Below are 21,199 nucleotides of genomic sequence, written 5' to 3'. Positions count from 1 at the left end.
GCCTCCAGGCTGGGGGCTGCAGAGGCCACAGGCTGGCCCCTCACACTGACTTACTTGATGCCGGCTGGCTCCAGCCAGGAGCTCGCTGGCGGCCTCTGTGTGCGAGGACGCAGCCTCGAGGCTGGCTTCAATACTATCTGCAAATCAAGACAACAAAAGCAATTACTAGGTGGACCTGGGGCCGAGCCCGGGAGCCCAAGCCTGGGGGCTGCAGGGAGGGGGAGTGCATGGTATCTGTCCCTTGGGTGGTCACTGAGGCCCAGGCGAGAAGACCAGCCTCCCGAAAAGCTGAGGCTGCAGGGATGGGGTGCTGGCCGAGTAGTCAGGACAGACCGCCTAGAGGTGCCCTGCAGGCAGGGCAGCCCACTCAGGAAAGGGTGAAGGCGGGGCTCTGAGAATGCAGAGCCGCCTTACAGAACTGCTGCGAGGACCACTGTGGCTGGGCCGGGAACACTCTCCACGTGCTGGCTCGTGGCACCTGGCACTAACCAGAGTCGAGGCCCAGTGAGACCAGAAAAGAAAGGTCCTCATCGCCCCGGGAGTGGGCTCAGCCTGCAGTACACTCCCCACATAGGATAGTTCTGCTGGGGCATCTACGAGCAGCTGCTCAGCCAGCTTCCTCCCGAGCCCTGGGCACTGTCAGGCGGGTGCAGCCCCACCACGTGGCCTGCAGCAGTCTGGTGCCCCATGAGCCCCAGGCCACCGCCTTCACCTTGTCTGGAAAGTCCCAGGTCGGCCAGGGCAGCTCTGCAGGGCCACAGGCCCCTCGGGTCACCCCCAGTCCTGGCTCAGGGGGCACGCAACAGGAGCAACCCTGAAGGGCCTCTTCTCCAGGGATCCATGGCCAGGCCTCCAAGGGGTACAGGGAACCGCGTTCAGTGCCATTCCCCAAACAGTACAGAGAGCACGTACAGAGGTGCATGGGGCAACGGGGAGATGCAGAAACTGCCTGCCCAGCAGCCCCAGGGCACAGGCACCCTATGGAGGCCCCTACTCTGTCTGCTGGCTGTCCTCAGCCGGCAGGCCTGACCTGCCCAAGCCCCAGGTCACTGTTGACCAGGAAGGAGGACCTGGGGGGCCTGGGCCACCAGCAGTCATCTCTGCCACCAGCACCCCCAAAGTCAGGCTTTGAAGCACTTCCCTGCCCCTCACCTCTGCCCCGCTGGGCAAGTCCTACCCCATCCATCTCTCACTCATTCATTCAACAAACCTCAGTGACCATCAGCACTGTGCCAGGCCCTCCCAGGAGGAGCTGACAGCACTAAAAGACCAGTTGGCAACCCTGATGGAGGCAAGCCCAGGAGCCATGGGCTCCGAAAGAAGGGGCACCTGGCCCACCAGGGCAGGCAGGGCCTCACCACGAGAGAACTGGCTGAGCAAAGCACAGGGGCCGCCAGGGCAAATGCGGCCAAGTTCCTGCCAAGATCCAGGGCTGAGGATTTGTGGGACGGGTCCAAGCACCCAGGGCCACACCAGTGCCACCCGCTGCCAGACGCTTCTCGGCCCCGTGTGCCCACCTCGCCCCACGACAACCCCAAACCAGGTCTAGCTCTGCCTGCAGGAGAGCAGGATGTCCCCGCCATGCCTAACAGGCAAGCCCCGCCGCACCCCACTGCCCAGGTCCATGACAGGCCCACGGGCACAGTGGTGACCCAGGTCTGTGCCATTCCCGACCCCGTGACCTGTGCGGTACACGGAGACCCGCGCACTAGAAGCTCTGCTGCACCAATGGGGGGGCGCTTGTGGTCCCCGCTCGTCCCATGAGGCCAAGTCTTTCTGTCCACTTTGTGGCCCTCCAGAGGGAGCTGGGCCTGCTCCTGGCTTCGTCCCCAAGTTCTTCCAGCAGTTCCCCAGAAAGGAAGGATTCAGCGGGGCTCAGCTGCCAGGAGGAGGTGGAGCCACCGGGTGCAGCGGGTGACGGTGAAGGGGCTGCGGGCTGATGGGGACATTCAGAGGTGCGGTGTCTTGAGACGGCGAGCGCAGGAGGAGGCGCTGAGGAGGCGGCAGCAGGAGGGAGCCGAGCGGCTGTGAGCGGCAGGCAAGGCCCAGCCAGGTAGCCCCTTCCTTCCTCACCAGGCACAGACCTTCCGGCAAAGGTTTCAGAGGGGTTCAGCAAGTGTGCCCTGGGAGTCTGAGAGCCACCAGGTGTCACCCTGGCCTGGTAGGGACGCTGAGAGACCCTGAGGAGAAGGGCCCCAGAATGAGAGTGCTAGAGGGGCTCGCGGGAAGGGGAGTCACCCCATTTGTTCCCTCACACTCCAGAAGGGTGCAAGGGGTGGGGCGGGCGTGGCGCTGAGCTGGGCCGGTGCAGGTGGAAATGGCCCTGCCGCCCAGGCCCTGTGAGGGCCTATGGCGCGTGGGTGGCCCTGTCAGCTCCTGGGTGACGGAGGCTCCTGAGGTCTCTGGGGGGCCCTGGCTGCGCTCCGCCGCGGTGGGGCAAACCCAGAACCTGCGTGCGGGGCCAGGATGAACCTGGTTCTGAGCCCCAGCTACTTCACTCCCAAGACGAGCAGACACTTCCTGGCCCAGGGCATCAGTTCCCCCAACTAGAGGCAGCGAGGGGCCAAGCGGTGATGGTGTGTCCACGGCCTCAGCTCTCCTGGGGGTCGTGATCGCGTGGTCACGTAACGGAGCCCTGGGCCGGGGGCAGCCTGGGCAACACGGGCTGTGGGTGGGGCCCACTTACTTGGCAGGGGCTCGGTGGCCTGGCCCTCGCCTGGGGGGCCCACAGCTGAGAAGGTCTCGGCCACCATGCGCTCGACAGGCGTGAGGATGAGGGCAGGGGCCGGGCTGCCCTCGGCCGGGGCCTGGGGGCGCTCCGCCAGCTTCCTGCGCACCACCCCACGCAGGTCCCGCCACTTGTGCTTGAGGTCGCCCAGATCCCTCCGGCAGTAGCCCAGCGCGTTCACCGCCTGCAGGATGCGGGTCCACACGCGGTGCTTCCGGGCGGGCGTGGCCCGCAGCGCCCCGAACAGCAGCGAGTAGTGGCGCGTCACCCTTTGCACCAGCACCTCCGTCTCCTGGGGGCTGAAGTTGGGCTTGCGCGTCTTGGTGCGGGAGTGGGGACTTGGCCGCAGGGGCTCGAAGCCCGGCCCAGGCAGCAGGGCCGCCATGGCCGGCTCGGGGCTGGAGCTCCGCCGGCACATGGCCTTGCTGCCGCTGGACCCTGGAAAGGCACCAGAGGCTGAGGGGCAGGCCGAGGCCACGGCCAGCTGGGGAGCAGAGCGCCACCAGGCTCGTGGCCCCGGGCCCCCACTGCTTCCTAAGGGGGGTACAGTGGTCCCGGACCACCATCCATCATTGTACGAACACCCACGTCAGCACAGAGTGGGGCGTCCAGTCCCCCAGTGCCCACCCCTCCCAAAGCTGGCCATGGTGGCCACAGGTCAGCCCTCACCTGCCCCCCCCCCCATGGGAGACAGTCGCTCTGATCAGTCGGCCTCGGGGACTGGGTGTCCACCTGCAGCACAAAGACCATCTGCACGCCCCACCCCGAGACAGCCAGCCGGAGGCAGGCAGGGCTGCAGGGCGGAGGGGGCGGGAGCATGTGGAGACAGGGTGGACCGTGGGGAGAGCGCCCTGAGGGCGCGTGGGCTCCAGCCAAGCTGTCCAGGCCGCAGAGCAGGCCCTGCAGAAGACCAGGCTCTGAGGAGGAGTGGGGGGCGGGCAGGCATGCGACAGCAGCCCCGGAGCAGAAAGGCTCCGGACTCTCGGGCCACTCCTCCTGGGGTGCACACAGCACTGGGAAGAGGACGGCGGGGCTGCCCCCACGCCCAGAATGTACCTGAACCTCGGAACCTCCATGGCTCCAGGCCTGAGAGAGGCAGGGGGCCCCCAGGGAGAAGCGGTGCAGAGGTCGGTGGGCAAGCCCCTGGGGCCTGTCTGGGAGCTAACTGTGTTGGCCAAATATCTCTGGGCCCTGGGGGCCAGATGGCCACGCGTTCTCACCCGGCCCCTCAGGGCTCCTGGCACTAGGGGCAGTAGCAGGAAAACCACATGGTTGCCCAGTGTGCACGGACGGGCAAGGCGGGGTCGGGCTGAGGTTCTCATGTGGAAGGAACGAGGCAGCAGCAGACACGCCGGCCCCTCCCAGCACAGCCCTGCCCCCACCACACACCCTTTCTGAGAAGTGGCCGAAGGACAGAAGCAGGCCCCCAAGGTGGCTCCAGTCTCGACGTGTCCAGCGCCCACCACTGAGGGACGCACTGCAGCCATGACCCTTCCCCAACCCAGGATGGCCTGTCCTCACCCTGCGGAGTCCTTGGGTGGGGAGGAAGGCCCAGGGTGAAGGGCATGGAGGCCAGGACTCTTCAGTGAGCACAGTGGGTAGCCCTCCCCTGCCCTGGCCTTTCTGGAGGCTGGCGGACCTGGGGGGTGCCCGAGGGAGGCAGCGAATGCTCAGACCTTCAGATCCTGCCCTGGGCCTTGCTCACCTGGGAGGCAGCCCACACCTGGGGGGAGGGGAAGGGGGAAGGGAGCAGGTGGTTGGAGGGGGGCGTACCCACTCACCGATGGCATCTCCTTGCTCTGACACCATGGAGGCCAAGTCCCTGATGATCTGGTTCACATCCAACAAGTCGCTCTGCGGAAACAGGATGGAGGCCATTAGATGCCTGGAGGCTGCAGGTCGGAGGTCCAGGACATGGCCATCAGGGATCGTGAGAGTCACACCCAGGGACAAGCCCAGGGTCACCCCACACGTCCGAGACAGGACTGCGATCTGAATACTGTCTCCTGACTCCAAGGCCAAACCCCAAGCTCTCCGAGTAGCCCAGGGCCATGAGCCTCTCGCTGGGTACAGAGGACCCAGGCTCGGCCCCTGGAGGGTTGCAGTCTAGTGCAGGCAGTGTCCCTGACACTGCCCTGCAGCCCTCAGAGAGGAGCCCGCATGGTCTGCCCTCCTACAGGCCCCCCATCCTGTGACACCTCACTCCCTGTACTTGACTGGGGCTCCTTCACAGAAGAGTCATACCTGTCCCTCTGTACACCTGGCACCGAGTACAGGCCAGCACATGTGCTGCCAGGTAAGTCCTCGGTGGTGGGCGGATGCGTGGACAGATGGATGGTGGGTGGGTGGGTGGATGGACAGATAGATGGTGGGTGGGTGGATGGATGGACGGATGGATGCTGGGTAGGTGGGTGGATGGACAGGTGGATTGTGGGTGGGTGGGTGGATGGACAGACGGATGGTGGGTGGGTGGGTGGATGGACAGATGGATGATGGGTGGGTGGGTGGATGGACAGATGGTGGGTGGGTGGGTGGGTGGGTGGATGGACAGATGGTGGGTGGGTGGTGGGTGGGTGGCTGGATGGATGGTGATGGGTGGATAGATGGATGGATGGATGGGTGGGTGGTGGGTGAGTGGGTGGATGGGTGGTTAGACGGGTGGCTGGTGGGTGGATAGACAGATGGTGGATGAATAGACAGACGGATGGTGGGTGGATGGACAGATGGGTGATGGATGGACGGGAGCCCCACTGCTATCCAAAGACTGAGTGGCTTCATGAGGCTGGTGAATGGGGTGAGGAGCAGAAACTCGGGCCAGGAGGACGTCGGGGCGCCCCCACCCCAGCATGTCATGCTGGCCTCTTGCACCTTCCTGTCACCAACTCCATTTTAACTCCATTTGTCTAGCAAAGTAGCAACAACGCACATGAGGGACATGACCACACCACTCGGATCCGCAAAACCCTCCCCAGCGTGTCCCCCCCCCCACCCTTCAGCTCACTGCAGAGCCTGGATTGATTTCCACAAGGGTCACTTCACCCCACTGCAAAATATTACAGGGAAATTCATTTTCTTTTTAGGAGTGTTCTGGGAAATAAAGCAATTAGCATGATCTTAAACTGACACATACTATCAATTGCAATTCAATTACTGGGCTTAACTCTGTGGAAATGGGGCCCATGGCCGGGAAGGTGGTAGAGAGTAGGGGGGCTGCGGGTCTTGGCTCTGGGGAGCAGTGGCAGATGGGTGAGTACTGGGTAGCCCCAGGCCTGGGCCCTTTTCTGGGATCCAAGTCGCCATGGCCTTCCCTGGGTAAGGCCACCAGCCGTGGAGGCCAAGCTTAGGTTCCACCCGAAGGTCAAGACATCAAGGTCACAAGTCAAATGCCACAGGCTCACCCGGGCCTCAGACAGAATGGCCCCAGCTCCACACAGACGTCCAGCTTCCTGCCCCAATTCTGCCAGGGGCTGCGCACTGATCGGCCACACACCAACCTTGACCTTGGCCACTGAGCACACACAGAAGCCTGACACAGAGGCCTCTTCTCACAGGAGGCTGGCTTGGCTGCACTTGGACTTGGACCTGTAGGGGCCTTTGCCAGGCAGCACCGTGTCCCACACTGTGGGAGGCACCCTCAGCTCACATACAGGGCAGACAAGGAAACCGAGTCACTAAGAGGTTAAGGATTCTCCCAAGCGTGCAGGGCTGGTAAACGCTGGAGCCCGCACACCCGGGTTTGAGCTGACCTGACCCAGGTCTCTACTACCCAGACCCCACCACTCTGGTCACCCCTGGGAGTCACAGCTGGTCCTCGCTCCCTCTGCAGGGAGCTCAGTGGTGCAGCCCTGCATGGGTGGGTGCTACAGCTCTTCCTGTGGGCTGGCACAGTGCTACCCATGGCCCTGCCCGGCCTACAGGGACACAGCTTTGGCGAAGGAGAGGGCAGGGGGGTGTCCTGAGCAGGGGACATTAGCCCAGTGCCCCTGGGGTCCAGGGCCCTCAGGCTCCTGCTGGGGTGGCATGGCAGCTGCTCCTGCTCCTGCAAACCAGTGTGGCCTGGCCCCGACGTGAACACACAGCTGCTGCCCGGGGTGGTCTGGAGCAGCGCTGACCCAGTAACTTGGGGCCGCCCAGACAGAGCGTGTTCTGGTCTGGCGCGTGTCCTGGGCTTTGGGGGAGGCCCCTGGGAGATGCAGTGGCCAAGGCGACTTTCCAACTGGCTGCACACACACGGCCCTGGCTGCTGACCGGCTGTACAAACTGCCTTCTCCGCCAGGGCCCGGCCCCCACCCCCAGGCAGGCTGTTTCTGCAGCAAGCAGCCATCGGGACACTGCTGTGGCTGAGGACGGCTGCCGGAACCTCCCCTGGCCTGGCCACCTAGGGCTGGGGCCCCACCCAGGTCCTGGCCGTCCCCCCAACCACAGCAGCAACACCTGCCAGGAACGTACAGGGGCTGTGTCCAGAGTGCGACACACGGAGGCAGCGGGGCCCTGAGCAGGGCTGAGAAAGCCAGGGGTTCACTCATACTCAGAGCGCTTGGTGCACGGGGAGGCTACAGCCCAGTGAGGGGCCTCACGCGGGGGACCCACACATCACTGTCTGTCACCAAGGGCACCAGCACCCCCGCGTCCGGACGTCAGCACCAGGGCTGAGCAGTGGGCGGCTTCCATTCACTGACTCTTGGAGGTCAGCGTGACCTCTCACCTGGACAACCCTTTCATTTCAGGCCTCCCTTTTTTTAAAAACCCCAGTCTCAGACCACTGACCTTCACCTCCCTCTCAGCACAGGGCTCAGCTGGCATTGCAGGAGCTGGACCAGCCCCGTCCTCAGCAGACCGTCCCTCCCCCCTCAGATCTATGACCTCTGACGAATCAATATCATTCGTCCTTAACAAAAACTTGGGCTGGGCTCCTGGAAACAGCAATGCTAAGAAAACCCTCCCCCTTCTGTGTTTCGGAAAACGCTTCCTGCAGAGAACCCTTCCCCATGTGATAACTCGCGACTTGTTCACACAGGACAAGGCCAGACAGACCCCTGGTTCCCACTCCATGCCTCACACACGCGGAGCTTAACTGCTTGTCCCCGGGCGGCCAGCCAGCACCTAAGGCTGGGAAACCACATGTAAGCTCGGCTTCTCTCCTCCCCAGACCCTTTGCGCCGTGGACGGGCAGGGAGGCTGTGGCCTCGGGTTGGTCTCCGTGCGGCTGTGCCTGTTTCCCTCAGCGGGCGCTGGGACTTCAGGGGCTGGAGGGGGCGTTTGCAGAACAGACAGGGCACTGAAGAGCGGGCTGTGACCACGGAACTACAGAACTGGGCAGGCGCAGGGGCTGGGACCTGGAGCTGGGTCTGTCACTGACAGATGGGGGGCCAGGAGGAGGAGCCCGAGGGAGGGGATGCAGACAGGGAGCCTCAGCATGCAGGAGCGGCATAGAGTGGGAGCAGCTGGGCACAGGCGACAGGCATGGACAAGGGCCCCTCCAGTCAGCACTGGGCGCCGGGCGCCTGGGCAGTCCTCAGCTGCTAACGAAGGACGCCAAGAGCAGGTGGGGCCGGCTTCCCGGCACACCTGGGAGATCCACCAGAGGTCTGGTCCCACCCGCAGCACGGGTGGGAGCCAGTTCCAGGCAGAAGTCCAGTCCTCAGTCCTGGGTGTGAGCACAAGGCCAGGCTGCTCGCGGGCCTGAAGGCACGGGGCTTGCACAGAAAGCTGAGAGGCCCCAGGGCTGCCCTTTGGGGGCATCGAGCAGCCCCAGCTGCAGTGCATGAGGGCAGCGGGCACCGGGGGCGGGCACCAGAGAGGGAGAGCAAGTGTGAGGGGGAGACTACAAAACACCTTCACTCAGTGAACGTTTGCATCATGCAACTATTTTCCTGCTTCTAAAACCAGAACTCATTAAAAGCTCACACAGAATCTTCTTTCTCCTCTGTTACTGGCACTGCAGAATAACAACCTTGCGCAGGACATAACAAAACGTGTGTGTGTGTGTGTGTATGTGTGTGTGTGTGTTCATTCGCTCCTTTCACGTTTAACAACGAAAGAAAATACCACTGCATTTTCTCTATCACACAATCTCTTCTTATAATTAGGATCTTGGCAGCCATCCACTAAAAAGACGACAACGGTTCCAGTTAATGGAACAGCAAACTTCACGTGCTGATTTATTCAGTATTTATAGTTATTAGCCACAGCAGCCACCCCCCTTGCAGTCCACTGCACTCTGCCAACTCCGGGGAGGGGCCCTGAGCCCTGGGCGCTCTGCTCAGCCTGAGGCCCTTCCTGGCCTCCACATCCCCAGCCTGGTCCTTCCTAGGCCTGCCAGGTAGCCATGGCAACGGAGCAGCTGGTGCACTCTGAGCTCTGCACCTGGGTCAGGTGACACTCCCACTCTGGAGGAGAGCAGGGAGCGCCAGCCCTCCCAGGTGAGACCAGGTGAGATGGGCTTCACAGGGACAGCCCAGCGCAGACACAGCTGTGGGGGCCGGTGGTCAGACTTGGCTGGCAGTGGACAGGCGAGTCTGGTTCCAGCTTCATTGGCCAGACCACTGCCTGCCAAGCCTGCTACATGAGGGAAGTGGCTAGGGGCATGTGCCCATCTCATCCAACCTCTCCTTCCCTTTCCGTTGTTAAGCAGGAAAATAGTCAGGGCACTGCCCTGACCTCCAGACAGGAACAACCAGACTCAGCCAGGTGAAGTAACTGCCATGGGGGCCAGAGCTGGCTCTGCCACCGCCTGGTGGAGGACCTCGCTGATCTGCATCCTTCTCATCTGGAAAAGAGGCTAACCAAGGGGCAGCTATCAGAACACCCCAGCTAGGACATCCCTGCTCGACTCAGGCACCCACTCTCTCGCACACCCACTCAGTACCTGCTTGCACACACCTGTCAGGATACCACATGCCTTTGGCAGCCATGTGTGGCTACGGGCACATTTGGCAAAATGTATTACACATGTGTGAACCTCAGAAGGCAAAGAACAAGGAGCCCTACGCCCTATGGTGGGACCTGACAGTTCACACCGCCACCTGCTGGCAGCACAACCAAATTGCAGGTTCAGCTCTCCTGGTAGTTCATTCAAAATATCTAGGCACTGAAGCCCCTGGTCAGAGCCAGGCTCCTGGAGACCTAAGTGTGCAGAGAAGGAAGTGCTCATAGGGACTGAGATGGACCTCCCCAGTGCAGGCCCTGGGCTCCAGCCAGAGGGCTGGGCCCCACTGGGAAAACCTAGGGAGGCGGGGATAAGACACAGGGTGAACTCTGATGGGCTCCCTGGACTCCAGTTGCTCCACTGCGCAGTCCAGAGCCAAGGAAAGGCTGTCATCACAGGCAAGGACCTGGGATCCCAGCTCCAGCCCCTCAGGCTCAGGCAGCAGATGGCCTCAGTCTGCTGACCACAGACCAAGTGGGGCCAGAGCAGGGCTGGCCAAGCCGCTGTTGTTGGAGAGCTGAGTCACCACACTCGGGGATCCAAGGGCATGTGTGCAAGTGCACATGTGCACACACATGCCCACGCCAGGCCCTCACCTCAATCTGCAGGATGGCCTCCTCACGCAGACGGATGGCCTCCAGGTCCTCCTCAGTGATTTCCGGAAGCAGCTCCTGCTCCTGGCCCTGCCACACGCCATCACCTCCATTAAAGATCTTCTCATCCTCAGCCAACTCAGCAAAAGGGGGCCGGGGACTCTGTTGATGACAGAGACGAACAGGCCACCACCAAGTTGCCTTCCCAGGCTGGCAGCAGGCGGCCCCACCTTGGCTGAGCCTCAGCTCACAGGCGCCAGGAGCCCCCAGGAGTCTGTGCTCCCCTCCCCCGCCCCCACAGGCTCTTGGCAAGGAGAGAAGCGGCCGCAGCCTGGGCTCTGAAGCCATGTGGGGCAATGGGCCCAGGACCTCTACCCCATTGCTCAGGGGACGTCCCCACAGGGCCACAGGGTGCTGAAGCTGCTGTAAATGGTGGGCAGGGATGAGGGGCAGGCAGATACCAGGCCCCTGCCCTTCTGCCCATGTGCCCACCTCTGGCCATCCCAAGCCTGACTGTGGGGAGCACTTGGCAGGACCCCACAACCCAGCCTGAGCCAGGGCCACACAGAAGATCCCACAGAGCACAGTCTTGTGTTTGCAGCTCTCGGGAGCTGTGACTCCAGGGGTTTTCCAGGGACACACTTGGCTGGGGTGGCCCTGCAGACCCCGTGAGCACATGTCTCATGGAGGCAGTTATTGGACCATGCTTGTCTCCCCAGGGGAGCCTACTCCCTGTGGGCCCTGCCATGGCTCCGCACAGGCCTGCCAGGAGGACACTATCTGAAGTCTCAAATTCTTCCTGGCACACTTTCGGGGGTCGTGACGGCTCGCCCCACGCCAGGCCTGGGGATAGAGCAGACAGATGGTGAGAGCCCAGTGCACAGATATCCTTGGCTGGACACAGAAACCAAGAAATTGCACAAATAAGAACGCCAGGACAACTCTGACAAATGCCAGCACAGCCCCGAAGGACCTGCCTGCAGGAGGTCCGCCAGCACGACGGCTGTTGGAGGGAGAGGACATGTCACCAGCAGCATTCTGACTGTGCTCACGTCTGCAGGTGGGCTCACCCACTCTGTAAGAGGGTCACTGCCGGCCAGTCCCACGTGTGGAATGAAGCCACATTACCCCATTCTCCTTCCCAAGCTGACACTCTCCTACACACATGCTACCACAGCGGGACCTCTTCCCCCACAGTCAGCAGAGGCCTTTAAATAAATAAATACACGGGTAGATGAATATAAAATTAAAGATCTAAAAAATCTGTTGATAAGAGCTACTCGGCCAAAGCAGCAATTAGCACCTCTTTCCGGGTGTGGGTGTGGGCGGGAGGAAGTGAGCAGTGCATTCTGGCCCAGTGACAGGCCAATTCTGCGGCTCCCAGTGCCCTCCCAAAGCTGCAACCCAGCACTCACCTGCTGGGAGGCCCTGGGCCTCAGTGTCCTCCTCTGTACACTGGGAACAGTGACCCCCACTTGGAGGCCAAGGGTCCAGGCCGTGATGTGTGGTGGCTCGGCCCGAGTGCCCCCCCCTCCACAGGTAGCAGATGCCTGCCCTCCCCGAGCGGCTCCTGACAAGAGGCAGGGCAGGAAGAAATGGCTTAGCTGCCTGACCCCACCGCAGCCCTCTGAAAGGATCAGAAAGCACCCCTTTATTCTCTTCACAAAGGCCCAATTTGGGTCTTTAGCACCAAAGCTGGGATTAGAGATTTGCTGGCAAGGCGCTGGGGTCAGTGTGGAGGGGCCGCATGTGATGGTTTTCCAGCCCGAGAGGCATCAACAAAGGCAGCTTTCTCCTCCATCCAAGGCCAAGGTTTGGGTCCAATTCTGACACGTATAGAAGAAACCCACAGCCCAATGTGACTGCCGGAGCCGGAGAGCAGGGCTGAGCAGTTTCCCGTGAGAAAGACGAAACCCTGAGGGGGGTTCCTGGAGGCCAGGAGGCTATGCCCCTGCCCAGGGCCAGTGAGGAGCAAGGCAGGACCCCAGGGTCCTCAGGGGCCCTGGGAACAGGGCCACTTTCTCACGTGCTCCGACCCTGGGCTCCATGCGGCAACATCCATGACCCCCTGGAAGGGCAGGGCTCAGGGCGTGAGCTTGGGAAACAGCTCTGTTTATGAGTCAAGCTGGTCATCGATTTCTCCAAATATCAATGACAATATTTGTTAGCTGATGGAAGTTTCTAGAGACTTGTCAAAGCCCAGACCATCAGAAGTGGCATGACTGTAGCCGTCCTCTCCCCATCCCCCACGTGAAAGACAGGAAGTGGGGTACAGTGGTGAGGGACAACTCCCCGTCTGTGCCCTGGACACTTCCAGCTGGCCAGGGAGGTGAAGTGCCTCTTCACCGCTGCACGGGAGCACACAGCAGGCGCCAGCCCACACACGCCCCTGTGCTGCCCACTGGCTGGGCCTGACCTGGGTCCAAGACTGACCCGGGACCCGGCTGAGGCTACGGCTGACCACGGCCTCGGTGGCCCACTGGAGAGAGGCGGGCCTGCTCACAGCACCCGGCACTGGCTCCAAGGAGCGAGGCGGACCCTGGAGTACCGATGCGGTAGCAATCCCTGTGTTAACAGGATGGAGCGGGATCTCATCGCTCACAGCTTGCAAGACTCCTGAAAAGAACCTAATCTGTCATTCTTACTCAGAAGCACTTCTGATCATTCTCCTCCTCCTTCAAAAAGAAATCCTACTGAAATATAACACACATACAGCTCAGTGCACAAATCACAAGTGTATAGAGGGCCATGCATTCTTACAAAGGAAAGACTTCCGGGTCAAGATACCAGACACTCATTATACTGTCCGGCTTCTAACACCACCCGTTAGCGTGGCCTCGTTTTGACCTCTGTCCTCTTTGGTGTCAGGCTCTTTGGCCCAACGGCATGTCTGTGACAGCACTGGGGGGCCCTCCCAGCACCACTTCCTTCTCTGCACAGCCTCCCACTGTGTGAAGGCAGCACACGTGATTAGGCCTTCCACACAGACTGGCTCTCTTCCCGGGCTTTTGCTTCTGCGTGTCGTGTTGCTGACAGCATTCTCCTACGTGACTTCTGGCGAAGAAATAAGGGCACTTCCACTGGGTGTGGGCTTGAGCACAGGCAAGACAAGGTCCAGCGTTAGCGGACATTTTCCAACAGTGCTCCAGAGCGGCGGTACCCACTCCCACTGCCATCAACAGCGTGACATTTCCCGTTGCCCCCACCCCTGCCGACGCGATGCTTCCCCAGGTCGTTGTCACTCTGGTGGGTACGAGGGGTGCAGTGACAGCATCATGGGCTCACCTTGCCTGCTTCCAATGGCATGTGCTGAGAGCATGTCTGTGTGCTTACCAGCCCTCTGGGTGTCCCTCTGCCATGGGCCCGTCTACGGCTTTTGCCCTTGTTTGTTTTTGAATTGAGTTGTCTGCCTTTTTCTTGTTGATTTATAAGAGATCTTTATATATTACGGCTGCAAGTCCCTTTCAGGTACGTGTTGTACGAATGCCTTCACTCACTCTGGGTTGCCTCTTCACTCTCTTAAGGGTGTACTGATTTTAACAAAGTCACGTTAGTCGAGCTTTTTCTTCATAGTTAGGGCTTTTTCATCTGTGTAAGAAACGCTTGCTTACCATAAAGATGTGATGCTCATGTCCTTTCAGAGCTTTGAAGGTGCCTTTCCATCACCTCCTGGCTTCCAGTGTTTCCTTTTAGCAGTCAGGTGTACGTCTTGTTGTTCCTTGTAAAATAACGTGACTTTTTTCTCAGCATTCAATCAGCTTTTAAGATACGATTTTTGCCCCTGGTATTCAGAATTTTGTTGTGATGTGACTAGGGTGGGTTTTGTTGTTTTGTTTTGGTTTTAGGCTTTTTATCGTAGAGCTTCGTTACTCTATGTCTTGAAGTATTTGGGCAGTTTGGGAAAATTCTCAACCATTACTTTTTTAAATATTGTTTCTGTTCATTCTCCCTCCGTCCATTCACGTAGGACTCCAATTATACTCTTTTCTAGGTCTTCTATCAGTTTCTACTGCCAGGAGGGTTAGTCTGATTCAAGTTAGCCCTGTACAGCAAGTGGAACTGTCAACAACCATTACCATGTATCAAGCCAGTGCCAGAGGCCGAAGGTCAAATGCCAATGTTGTAAAAGGTCATTCATCAAGGCAGACCCTTCAGACAGAGACCCCTGCCCTCAGCCCCTGCTGCTCTTCCCTCGAGCACCCACGGCACTGGACTCTGCTGTCCCCTAATGCCCACTGGCCACGCAAATGCTTCATACCCACCTGCTGTCTGCCACCCCTCTGAGCTGTGGGAAGCAGAGCTCTGGACTTTTCTGCGATTTTCTGTTGGAAAAAGAGAAGGGAGATGGAAAGAACAGAAAAGGCAGGGAGGAGAGGAGAGACGGTCAGACGAACGTGAAGTACTGCACAGTAGCCAACAGCAAAACACACCCGCGGCTCCCTGAGAAAATGCAGCATCCAGGGAGTGTGGCTGGGCTGTGCCCGCTTGCTGGACACCCCCCTCCACCATGCAGGCTCCTAGGCTCTCTGGATCTGTTTCCTCACCCATCCAAGGGGGGACACCTATCCCCCCGGAGGCTGCTGCACAGACACCTCTCGGGAAGCACCAGAAGGGCCACATACTCTACTACACACGCCCTGCGGTGACACTAGCTGGATACTGGTGACTGTCGAATGTCCCCAAGCCTGGCCCTTCCTCTGCTTTGGGGAATGGGACCATACCAGGCCAACCCAGGGACGACACAGCCAAAGCGGGTGCTCAAGGCAGCGAGGCCCACCCCAGCTGGCCCACACCCTCCACCTGCCTATGCCGCACCTTCTGCACGGCTCCATAGCGCTGAACGGCATCGGACAGCTGAGCTTTCAGGCGGTCCAGCTGAAGACGCTCCTGCTACAGAGAGAGTGTGGCTTCAACGGCAGCCAAGGCCTTGGCTGCCCCCACAGCCCCTGCATTCCTGGGGTGCTCTGGCTCCCCACACTGCTTGTGCCCTCCTGGCAGTGCCGACAGCAGGCCCCCTTCTCCTCCCATCCCCAGCCTCACCGCCATCATCACACCCTCCGCCGTCAGAACCAGGCTCATCCCCATCACCTCCATTACCCCAGTGCCAATGCCTCCAGCCACCCACACGCCAGCACGGGCTCCACAGACACGGCCGACATTAGCACCATACCCCACACAGCCTTCAACATGGACCATGGAGCCAGCACATGCCTGTCTGGTCCCCAAAACAACGCACTCAGGAGAGAAGCATTACGACCCGTCCCACAGCTCAGGAGCCCTCAGCCTACTTAATGCCACAGGGGTGGTGGAGTCAGGCCGCTGACCCCAGGGCCCATGTGCCTAACCACAGTCCATGCTGCTTCTCACCACCAGCGTCAGGACTGCAGCCATGAAATCACCCCTCCCGTCACCAAATCTCAGCCCTCACGCACAGCCTCTGTCCACCCGCTGGAATGGGCCTTGTCTATCCTGTTCACAACACACCTCGGTGCCCAGACAATGCCTGGCACAGAGCGGGCACTCCAGACATACTGCAATGCGACAACATACAAGCCAGCCCTGGACCCTGGCACTGCCTACTCCGGTCTGCTGTGAGTGCCGCCAGGCCACTGGGAACCCCAGCCCTCAGCTCTTGCCAGGCAGCTCCAGCACAGATGAAGCCACGTCAGCCCTAGAGCCCTGGGACCAGGACACACACATGGGCTTCTGCTCCCCTCCTGCCCCTGGAACCTCCCATCATCTCCCCAGAGGGCCCTGGCCGTTCCCCAGACCCTGCGTCTCAAGTCACAGACTAAGCCCAGCCTAAGAGGGTGGCTTCTTTGGGGTTCCAACCTGAACTCGGCCCATGCACCGCCCTGCACGCCCACAGGTGACAATGGGCCACAGTCGCCAGCAGAATGGTCCCGTTTCAGTGAGACCAGCTGCCCAGTGGACGCCTTTCCGAGGCGCCCTGTCTGCGCCTACCAGCCCCATGGAGCCCGTCTCAGAGCCCCAGTGAGGCCCTTGTAATCGGCACCATGCGTGCGCCCTAGGCCAGCCGCAGCCCCCAGCCCCACTCCACCCTCCTGGGAAACGTACCCGGGAGCAGCCTCGCAGGAGCTCCGACATCTGCTTCATGGCGCTGGTGCTGGCAGCGATGGTGTGGTTAGTCTCCTGCTGCGCCGTGTGCCTGAGGGGGGCAGCGGGGAGCAGGGGGGCCGGGAGGGGAGTTGGGAGGCAGGAGAAATGGCGGAAGCAGGGAGAAGCAGAAAGGGGGCAACGCCGAGAGGGCAGGAGACACGAGGAGGAGCGAAAAGGGGACAGAGGACAACCAACAGGAAGGAAAGAGGCAGAGAGGACAGGAGGAAACAGACAGGAAGAATCGTGGCCACAGAGGGAGGAGAATGGACAGACCCAGAGTGAGGCCCAAGAGGGGACAGAGACAGACACAGAGAAAGCAACGGGGCGCAGGGAGAGAAGGACACGGTGATTCCGGTTCCCGGGACGCCCGTGTGGAGACACCAGACTCGAGCGTGCCGTCGCCAGGAGCCTCGTCACCTCCACAGCCACCGCAGACGACCGCTGGCCTGCTGGGTCAGCACCTGCACCCCCCACCCCCTGAAGAGGTCTCAGCCACAAGCCCTTCCTGTGGAAAGGCCCCCGGGGTCAGCACTCAGTGGGAACCGGGAGTGGGGACCTCAGAGGGAACGTGGGCCCACGCACTCGCTCGGCCAGCTCCACAGGTCCTGGGTGAGACCCCCAGCTCCAGGCCCAGGTTCCCTCCCAGCCACCGTTTACAGCTCTGTGACAGCCACAGTCACTTGCAGCTGACACCACGGGCAAACCCTGCCCTCAGGCCTCCTGGGGTGCACACACTGGGCAAGGGGAAGCCCAGCAGATACCAGAGACCCCATCTGACCCTGCGAGCTGCAGCCCGAGGGCCCCGCTTTGCTCCCGGTAGGAAGCTGTTCAGCAGCGGTGCGGGTGGTGGCACTGTGCCAGCTCCAGAGCTGAAGACACGGGAAGATCCTACAGGCCACCCTGTGGAGATGGACCCCATCCGACAAGGTGGACAACCCCCAGGCACAGGCGGCCAGGTCCCTGACACCCGCCCTGGTCAGAGCACACGAACAGGCCGTACAGGGAAGGAGGGCAGTTGCGGTGCGGAGGGCAGGAGTGGGTCAGAGACCCTCACCCAGCCTGAGAGGCGGGCAGACGAGGCCAGGACGTCAGTGCTCCACACCCTGCATGGGTTTACATGAGCCCTCCCAGCAGCCACGAGGGATCTCCCACGCGGGACTCTACACGGGGTTCTCAGCGCAAACAAGGGAAAGTGGACGGAGGATCGCGTGACAGGCGGCCTGAGCTGCGCCAGGGGCAGCTCCCCAGGCCCCAGCATGGGCCAGCCTTGGAGACGGGCCCCCATGAAGGAAGGGGTGAGTACTGGGCCCCCGTCCCAGAATCCCTGCACAACTCAGGACATGTCTTCAGTGCCAGCCAGCATATCACTCCCTTCCAGAACCTTCCACCAGCTTCCTACTGCTCTGGAAATAAAACCCAAACAATCCCCCAGGACTACGAGGTTTTGAGTGGCCTGGCCATGCCCACCTCGCCGAGAGCTGGCTTGGTCCAGGGCCCTCCTTGCGGCTCCTCAAACATGCCACGTCTGAGGCTGCTTTTCGGCACCCAGCCATTTTTTCCAATGGCCATAAAATTCTTTGACACTTCTCCTCTTGAGAGGTGGGGCCGAGTCCCTTCTTGAATTTGGACAGGCTCAAACAGCTTTGACCACGGAGGGTGGCAGAATTGACACTGTGTGACTTCCGAGCTGCCCAAGCCCTGGTTGCGGTGTGCCCCAGGCTCTCGGCATCCCAGCTGAGGCCCCAGACATCCTGGAGCCACATAGCCTCCCCCTGCCCTGCCACATTCTGACTCTAGGCTTTCATCCCACTGTCCGCGAGGCCTCGAGGCTGGGCCTGGGGCTGCTGTCAGGTGCCCCCAGAAAGGGAGCTGAGCTCATGCCCAGCTGGCAACAGTGTCTCCCTGGCCCAAGGTCCCAGGCGGACACCACCCAGTCCTGGGGAAGCAGACCTCCAAAGTTCTGCACTCACTCACGGGCCCTGCCCCCACCCTGGCATCCATTTCCCCACGTGTTAAAGGACGGACTGAGTTGAGTCAGCTTTGAAAGGCCATGGCCTGGTCAGTGAGTCTCTGGGTCCAGAGGCAGCTCTGAGAAGTGAGCGTCAGAGCTCGGATTCACAGGGACCTCAGGTCAGCCCAGGTGACCAGGGATAACTCCGCAGAACGCCTTCTAATAGCAGCGGGAAGGAAGGGGCTGGTGCGCCTCCTCCCTCTGGCTCTCGGCAAATGCCCAGGGGGCTTTGTGTGCAGTCGCGGCAGGGCTGCGATGACAAGTCACAGCTCAGGGTCCCGCCCCATGAGCTCAGGGAGGGAGAAGAGAGACGGGCCACGGGGTGCCTGTGCAGTGGGCTGGGCTGTTAGCACTAAGGCTCTCAAAGAGCCACCGGCCAGCGGTCACCAGACGCCAGCCACTGGTCACCAGCCACCAGCCACCAGCGCAGCCCTGCATGAGCCTAACCCATAACCCAGCCTCCCGAGCCTTGCTGGCACCAAATCTGACACGCGACCCCGGTGCCAGGGAGGGGAGCACTGGTCCCTGGGGTGCCTGGCCCCTGGCTGCCCTGCGGTGGCTCCCTTTTCCTGAGCCCTGCAATGCCACCTCCTTGAACCTCCGCTGCTTGGCCTCAGAGCACGTCCTCCCCTGGCACGCGTCCCACCTGCCCGCTGGCTCTGCTCAGCCTCCTACGGCCTCGGCCCTACACCAACCCCCACCTGAAACTCTGGCCCTGGTTCCAGCAGCAGAGAAGGCCAAAGAGGGGAGCATGCCCACCGCCCCCAGCCATACCTTGGGCCCTCCCTGTGTCCTGGGAGGTGCTACCAACAGGCGCCCTGTGCTTGCTCCACAGAACTCCCTCTGGGTCCCAAACCTGTGCCATGACCCAGGCCCACACAGGCCACCGGAAAGGGCTCGTTCCAACCGAGCAGCATTGAACTGCTGGCAGTGAAAGCAAGACATGGAAAAACAGGAAGAGGCAAGGATGGAGGACGGGAGAAAGAAGGGCCTCGCATGGGGCTGGGGTGGTTCGAGGGCCAAGCTGAGGACACACATGTGGGGGGGGGAGGGTAGGACGCGAACTGCAGTGAGCCTGCCCCCTGCTTGGGTATCTGCCCTTTGGGGTACCATGAAGTGCCACTCTCAGCTCCGATGCTGCTAGTTCCATGGCCACAGACAGAGATCCCCACCAAAAAAGGAGGCAAGAGTGGTTCCCCACCAAAGAAGGAACATGCCGGAAGCACGGTCCACTGAGGCTGGATGGGAGCTGCAGCCCCGCTTCCCTGTGAGCCTCGGGCATTTGCCTCCCTTTCCACACCTCTCCCACCCACCCAGCTCCCTGGGGAGAGAGATCACCAACCCACTGGGGCCAAGCTGGGAGCCTGTGATGGGGCCCGGGGTGGGTCCCCTCGAGGCGGCTGGCAGGAATGACAAAGCCCACACCTGTCTTGTGCGAGAACTGGCTCAGCCTTCAGAGGTTTGCACAAAGCTAAATATATTCAATCTGAAGGGCTGTCCTCTCGCCTGAGATCAGAGCCCACCCACTTCTGGAGGCCTGGCCTGTCTTCTTTTATGAAATAATGGCAATAACTGGTGGTGGTATACTTTTGTCTCCTGTCCTTACTTGGCAGAATGAAAAAGCTGGTGACTACCATTGTAGAGAAAATACAGAGCTAGCAACCCTACGTTGGTCTCAAGTCATTTTAAAATGCTAACAGTCCAGACTATGCACAAATTCCACTTTGGAATGGGATCATGGAAGGCTCCAGAGGCTGGTTAGGAACTGCCCTGCAGGGAGGAGGGGCCGATGGGAGGACAGGAAGGTGCTAAGGGACAGTTTCTAGACCTGAAGGCTGAGGCTGATGGGGGCGGGCAGGGAGGGGGCGGTGGCCCCAGGACACTCCATCCTTGCGGTCAGGCCCTGTGTGGGGAAAGGTCCAGGAGCCACGTCTCCCTCCCAGAACCGAGCAAGTGAACTCATCCCTGAGCCAGCCAGGCAGGGCAGCCCGGGAAACCTGAGAGGGCCAGGGCCCTGAAAATACCACCTCTTGACCTGAGGGACACGCCACTCCAGGACCCGAACCCAGAAACGGGGAACTGGGTTCCTAACGCTGAAAATCGCTAGGAGTCGCAGGACCCAGCCCAGGCTCAGCTCAGTAATGACGGATTCAGCAGCATCCCTGCACCTCCAAAGCCTATGTTTCCGTGTGTGATGAGGGCAGCCACACCCCACCGTCCTCAGTGTAAAAAGTGGGTCTGGAGCATTATTTTCACTTAAATCCAATTCTGCAAAACACGTACGGATTTGAGAAGAGGCTGGGAGGAAATATAGAAATGTTAACAGTGCGTGCTCAGACATCCTATATGTCCCAATTTCTTATAACGAACATATGTTACTTTCATAATCAGAAAACAATACACGCTATTTTAAAAAGAAATTTAAAAAATTTAAAATCAGAATTGCACATAAAATCTGCAAAGGGCCCTCTGTTGCCTTGAGCTCTGGCCCCCCAGACTTGGCAGTGCTGGTCCCAGCTGGCCTGGGTGAAGGGACAAATGATGGGTGGGTGGGTAGATGGCTTGTGGCCTATCAGTTAAGAGAGGTGTAGCCTTGGTCACATACCCAACCACTCTCAGCGCCTCACTGTCCTCATCTGTGAAATGGGACTAGCACTACCTGCCCTCCTCTCTAGGTCACCGGTGGGCAGGATGCAAGGAGCTGAGGGCAGGGCTGAGCCCCACAAGGAATCCCTCCTCTTCTATGGGCACGATGCTTCTTCCATGGCTAATTCCAAAGCATCAGGAAACACTAGGGTAGAAAATGTCCACCCCATGGA

General features: G+C 60.6%; 1 protein-coding gene across 20 annotated transcripts in view; it reads right to left on the bottom strand.

The window, feature by feature from the left end:
- The window catches only part of TSNARE1 (t-SNARE domain containing 1), a 99,606-nt gene that overhangs the window by 32,780 nt on the left and 45,627 nt on the right, over positions 1-21,199 (bottom strand). For 11 of the 20 annotated variants that reach the window (XM_074316992.1, XM_074316991.1, XM_074316990.1 and 8 more), the window contains 7 exons: positions 16,328-16,418; positions 15,065-15,139; positions 14,512-14,571; positions 10,253-10,411; positions 4,510-4,582; positions 2,687-3,166; positions 55-137 (listed from right to left, as the gene is read on the bottom strand). In XM_074316992.1, the coding sequence (XP_074173093.1) occupies positions 55-137; positions 2,687-3,166; positions 4,510-4,582; positions 10,253-10,411; positions 14,512-14,571; positions 15,065-15,139; positions 16,328-16,418 (1,021 nt within the window). The other 9 variants (XM_074317000.1, XM_074316999.1, XM_074317004.1 and 6 more) reach the window with 4 other exon arrangements.

This window comes from Rhinolophus sinicus, linkage group LG12 (assembly GCF_036562045.2).
Source record: "Rhinolophus sinicus isolate RSC01 linkage group LG12, ASM3656204v1, whole genome shotgun sequence".
Taxonomy (NCBI): domain Eukaryota; kingdom Metazoa; phylum Chordata; class Mammalia; order Chiroptera; family Rhinolophidae; genus Rhinolophus; species Rhinolophus sinicus.
This window is presented reverse-complemented; position numbering and strand designations above follow the sequence as displayed.